A 6,000-nucleotide genomic window follows, 5' to 3' on the forward strand; every position below is an offset into this window, starting at 1 on the left:
TCCTAAGCGTCATCCCCACCAAAATACTCATGCAACAAATACACGGGAACGCCTTTCAGTTTTCCCTCTGACCTCCCTCCAGCTCGTGGTCACAACCTTCATGACGCCTTCCCATTTCCCCACCCAAATCCGTCCCTCTCGTGTCTTCACTTCCACAGAACTTGGAAGTACACTAGTAAAAGTATAGGCATTACTCTTCATCTTCCAGATTCTCTTATAAGCTGTAAAGCTGTAACCATCTCAGTCATTTTCCCTTCGTCGGCAATGTGTTGTTGTACATGTTAGGTGCTCAATTGACTGACGTCACTACAATGTGTTTAGCTCTATGTGCAAGGAACCACACCAGCCACTGTCACAGGAATGGAAAACACCATCCTTCAAGGTATAAGAGAAACCCCAAGGCTACTCAGGCAGTTAATGGCCAAGTCAGGATTTCAACTAGGATCTACTCAACACCACAGCTTTTGCCACTTCACTGACGCCATTCTGCCTTTCAAGGGAGAAAAACGAAATGGAACACTAAAGGGAAAAAGCCTCGGCTCACTGGTCAGTCAACCCACTGCAAACTTCCGCTGATTTCTCATCAACCCTAGACTTTAAGGCACGGCCAGTATATGTGATAAAGTATGCTTTACAAATTATCCTATTTGGAATCACTGGAGCATGCAGCTATATTATGGAAAAGTCTTTCTTTCATTTCAGTGCCTCACAATGAGATGGGATGTCTCTGCATACACACAGAATGTTTTAATGAAGTCTAGATGTACTCTACGAAAAGCCCATGTATTCTTTCATACTTTTCCTTAGGGGTAAAAAAACCAGATTAAACTCGAGAGAATACCACCCATCTTCTTTTAAAAGAGCACACTATCCAAATGGCTACAGGTTTCTGCAGTTTGATAAAATCAGGACAAACACCTGAAACAGAGAGATAGGAGGGGAGAAGCCCCGTTTGATGAGTCAAGAGAAGCAAATGGCAACAGCCAGTAAGAAAAGGCTTCAGGGTCTGACAGCACTGGCTTCCAAACTCCCTCTGTCACCAGCTAGCTGTGGGGTTTTGAGACAGTATCAGGGGGTTTCAGCTTCGGGAAAACCCCTGGCCCTCTCAGAGGTCATAATAAGCAGGTGATAACAAGAGCACGTGAAACACACAAGCACTTGGTAAATCCACCAACTTAAATTCCACACCCCATGCTTAAGTGCCTAACCTGTAGGACTTACCTGACTCAGATCAGAAGTTGAGTGGCCTTTGTTTCTCCTTTGATTACCGAGAAGACTTGGTAAGCATTAGATCTGCCTGTATACTAGCCTTTTAAATAAAATGAGCTGCTGAAAAGCTTATGGAGTGGAAGGTGAGGGGCAAAAGCAAACCAATGGTTCCCTAGAGGAAAAAAGGCGTTTGCTAACACCTTAAGCAACACTAAACTCTCCAACAAACCGGATATTACAAGCTTAAACTCTCCCAAACAAGTCATTTGGGCTAAGGGCATGTGTAATTAAAGTTAAAGGCATACTAAAATAACACTTTAGCTGGTGACCTGAAAGAACCTTTTGAAAAGCTCAACCAAAACATTAGTTGCATGTAGGAGGGACTTGACTTTTTGTCTATTACAGACAGCATTGCAGGGCAACACTGCATACATCCCTCTGCCTCCAAAGGAAAGCACTGATAGACCGTTAGAACCAAGCTGCCCTAAACACAGATGTATTCAATCCTGTGTTTTGTTTTTTTTTTTGTTTTTTTTTTTTGCGGTACGCGGGCCTCTCACTGCTGTGGCCTCTCCCGTTGCGGAGCACAGGCTCCGGACGCGCAGGCTCAGCGGCCATGGCTCATGGGCCCAGCCGCTCCGCGGCATGTGGGATCTTCCCGGACCGGGGCACGAACCCGTGTCCCCTGCATCGGCAGGCGGACTCTCAACCACTGCGCCACCAGGGAAGCCCTCAACCCTGTTTTACACACCTGAATTTAACAGTTCAGAACTTCAATTTCTAGTACTGGGAAAGGGATAAGAGGCTTAGTTGTGTTGACCACTGAAACACACCAGTTACCAGTTGATTCAGAAATCTCACCATGCAGACCAGAGCATCAGTCAAAAGCTCAGAGCATCAGCCAGAACCTTCCCCTGCAACACACACATAAACACACCCATGCTGGGCTTATGCTACACTTTTAAAGAGAAGCAAATAGTGAAACACGTCATTTACAACGTTTCTCATGAAAGGAAAGAAGTTTTGCAGAGGGTAGAAAACCACAATTCCTGCCACAGACATATTGATTACTGACCCACAGGAGCCACTTAAATGCTGACTGGATCATCAGTGATGAGTGAAATCATCTACATCTAGTCACAAAGCCCCTCTTTGCTATCGCTGGTCTTTTTAACTCTCAAGTAACTGGAATAAAACTTTTGACAGATCGTGGTGGCAACGTGTTTTCAGAACTCCTTTAGCAAATACATCACAGTTTGTTACAACAGCACAAAAATGATTTTGCAAATCATACCTATGCATAACTTTCAATTAAATTTAGTTTTGATTGTAGAAAGATACTCTGGTTGTAATATAATATTCTACTCACGTCTAAATTAGTATAGCAGCTTCACCCTTTTCCTTTCTCCATATCTTCTCTGCAGAATTACATTAGTGAGCTAATATTTCATCTTTGTTCTATAGAAACACCTCACAAAATAAGTTCCGACAAGACGGCACATCACCTATTACACCAGACTCGTGAGAAAAGCTGGACGAGAATTTCCCAAAAAAGGGGCTATGTGCCGATGTGCAATGCTCTTCATGCTTGTGGGATCTGACTCTCCTAGACTGCCGCTTCTAAGAGCGCTCTAAAACTACAGGTGCATTCAATGAAAACCAAGGGCCATCACAGACGCTCACGCAGGGAAGCAGATGGAATTGCCACATTAATGCACTGCAGGCACTGCAAGTTTGCCCAGCACACTGAACTAGTGAGGGACGACACAGCAAACAGATCGTGGTTTAAAATGTGATATCAAAACGCATTTTTAGATTCATACTCGCCTAGTTTCTACACATTGTGGTCATCTTATCATTTGACACAGTGAAGCTACCATACATTCTGGGAGCCTGACACATAAAGGACTTTCACCTATCTGAAGATGGTTGACACCACTCTGGATGAGCACATCCCACCGCAAGGAACTCTGCCCTCTGTGTTGGTTAGGCAAAGTGCAAACTAAGGCTGCAAAGGGCAGGGCCGGGTTACTTGTTAAATGCATTTCCCTAGAGTACAGAGGCTGCAGCTGACTCCTCAGGCTGCCTTCTCACTGGCTGACACAGAAAAGGTCACCTGGGAAAATTAACTTCTCATCTCTGATGCTCCATTCCAAGACTGGCGGGGAGGAAAGGGAGGGTGAGCACGGTGACTACTCCCCTTTATTAGGCAAGCCTGTGGCCCTCACAACCAGCCAGAACCACAAAACATGCAGCAGGGTTCACTATCTTAACCCAAGCCTGGTACCCCTGCCACCAAGGCCAGCCTGGGCAAAAGATTAACCTGTGATCCGCCACAGGGATCACTGACAGGGCCAACCCTGTTGAGAGAGCGTGCCAACTTTCTGTTTGTTTTAAAGGAAATACTTCCTGACACAGGTTTGGTAAAGACTCTGAACTCTGCACATGAAGCCGTGTGGTTAGTTCTCATCTGGCTCTATCCACTCAAGATCCGCCAAAGCAACCTCTTTCCGAGGGTAGACCCTGGCTGGGTAATCGACACTACCTCATTCAAGTCACGCGGCTCCAACCGGATCCCGGGGAGCCCAGCGCCGCGTCCTGTCCCGGCTGCAATCCTCCCGCGCGCCGCACGGGGGGGATGGGCGAGGTGTCCCTTTCAGCCGCAGCAGGAAAGGACTCCCACCTGTGGGGCCCAAACTGGCTCTTGCGGCCCAGGTGAAGCACGAGGGGGCGGGGTAGGAGGAAACACCGCCCCTTCCAGGAAAGCCGACGTTGCTAGTAGCAGAATGCGCGGGCACACTACTAGCGGAGCCCACCTGCAGCCACAGCAAACAAACTTTCCTCCCCTCTGAGTTGGAAGAAAAGGGTCCCTTACGCCACCCCCTGGCCCGAGCCGGCAACGTCCAGGAGCTCCGAGGGCTCCTCACCTGATACCCTTAAACGCCCAACTTGGTGTGTCCCAGGGCGCAGACCCAGCTCTGCCTCGCGCCACGGTGGGGTGTGCGGGGTAGAGGACTGGGGTGCCAGCTGGGGATTAGGAATTTGTGGGGAGAGCGGGAGGACGCCGCTCACTAGCCTTTGCAACTCCAGCTCCCAACTTTGCCAGCCACCCAGCCGCTGCCCTCCGGTTCCTCCGCGGCGCGCACCCGGCTCCCTCGGTTTCTCCAACCCTCCCGTAGGGAGAGAGCTCCCCAAGGCCAGTGGAACCCCGCGCGCCCGGCGCACTTACAGCCGTAGCGGGGTCTCTGCAGGGACGGCTGCTCCTCGTGGGGCATCCTGCGCGGTTCCGGGGGCCCGCACGCGGCGCGCCCCCCGCGGCTCCCCTCGCTGGCCAGGCTCGCCGCTCCGCGCCCAGCCGGCGCGCTAGTATCCGGCCTCTCGCGGCCCTCCCCTGGCCGCCCCGAGATGGGCGCCCCGCTCGCTCGGTGCTCCCTCGTCAGCGCCCGCTGCCGCCGCCGCGCGCTGACACCGGAGCAAAAGTGAACTCTCCTCCCTCGCTCGCTCCGGGCCGCCGCCGCCGCCTCCCGGGCAGGTTTCCTTTCTCCTACAGCCCGGCCCCGTTATCCACCGCGGTGAGAGCGCGCGCCGCGGCGCAGCGACCTCTACCGCGCGCGGGGCGCAGCGCCCGGCCGCCTGGACCCGCCCCTGTCCGGCCCCGCGGCTGGAGGAAGGGGCTGCACGGGGCCCTGGGCCGGGATCCCCTGCCACTGGGGCCCGCGGCCGCCCCGCCTGCTTTTTCACTTGTGGAGCGTTTAGAGGGTGGAAGTGAACCTCTGCGGAGAAGAGCAAGAGAAACCGCAGAAGACACAGCCAGCCCCAGCCGCCCAGGGTGTTGCTCGGTTACAGAAGGACAAACAGCGCGGTTCCTTTTCGTCTGGGGAGATTGCGCCTTGACTTTTTGTTTTTTCCTTTTTTCTTTTTTCCCCTCGAACGTTGCTTCTGTGACTCCTTGTCTACAAAATACCGGGTTCCCCTTTCATGACCAGAAACTGAGAGTGTGTGTTTGCTGGAGGGACAAGATAAACACTCGCTGAGCAACCACTCAAAACACAACTGCGAGTCATCCTCGGATCACCTTGGGCCCGCTGCCCTCCCCCAAGTACAGAACTGTCGCCCAGCCCAGCTGGGGTCGCACACCACAAAAACCTTTTCCGGCTTAGCTTTTAAGGAAACTAAACTACCTGTGGCAGTTTTTAAAGATTTCGGGGGGGGGGGGGCGTTGTTTTGTTTTCATGCAGTCACCTGGAGCTATTTTTCTCTTTGTGCCTCAGAGTGATAAGATCTGGAGGAATGTGGACTCTTCTAAACCCGTGTCCTCACCTGCTTGTCAAATGTGGAATGTATGGGGTGCTAAATAAAAAACTAATTGGAGTTATGAGAGACGATTTCGTTGGAGAAAAGGTGGCATACTGACACTAACCATTTTGTAGTCTGCAAAGATAGAGGGTGGCCAGCTGGTTTCCATTTCACGTGGGAGCTGCAGTCCTTCTCAAACTTGTTGAAACTCAGATTCTGGGGGCCCACCCTCAGACTTTCCAGTTCAGTTGGGTCTGGACTGGGGCTCATGGATCTGCATTTCTAACAAGTTCCCCTGTAATGTTAGAAAATAAGCACGAGGCATCTCAGCTGGACTCAGGGAAGTGTCTTCCCATGGGAGAGCAAGGAGGTTCTATCCCACTCCCCTGGTTGGAATGGGCTGAGTGGGCCTTTTCTCCCTTAAAAAGCAGATGCCTCGGGCTTCCCTGGTGGCGCAGTGGTTAAGAATCCTCCTGCCAATGCAGGGGACATGGG

The 6,000-nt window shown here is 51.4% G+C and overlaps 1 protein-coding gene across 1 annotated transcript in view; it reads right to left on the reverse strand.

The window, feature by feature from the left end:
• IQGAP2 (IQ motif containing GTPase activating protein 2) overlaps positions 1-4,852 on the reverse strand; it is a 286,526-nt gene extending 281,674 nt beyond the window's left edge. The window contains exon 1 of the mRNA XM_027100794.1: positions 4,439-4,852. Within this exon, the coding sequence (XP_026956595.1) occupies positions 4,439-4,484 (46 nt within the window). The 5' untranslated portion in view covers positions 4,485-4,852. The remainder of the gene's footprint in view (positions 1-4,438) is intronic.
• Positions 4,853-6,000: the final 1,148 nt, after the last annotated feature.

This window comes from Aethalodelphis obliquidens, unplaced genomic scaffold (genome assembly GCF_003676395.1).
Source record: "Aethalodelphis obliquidens isolate GAN/ISIS:26980383/991018 unplaced genomic scaffold, ASM367639v1 scaffold4, whole genome shotgun sequence".
NCBI classification, from domain to species: Eukaryota; Metazoa; Chordata; class Mammalia; order Artiodactyla; family Delphinidae; genus Aethalodelphis; species Aethalodelphis obliquidens.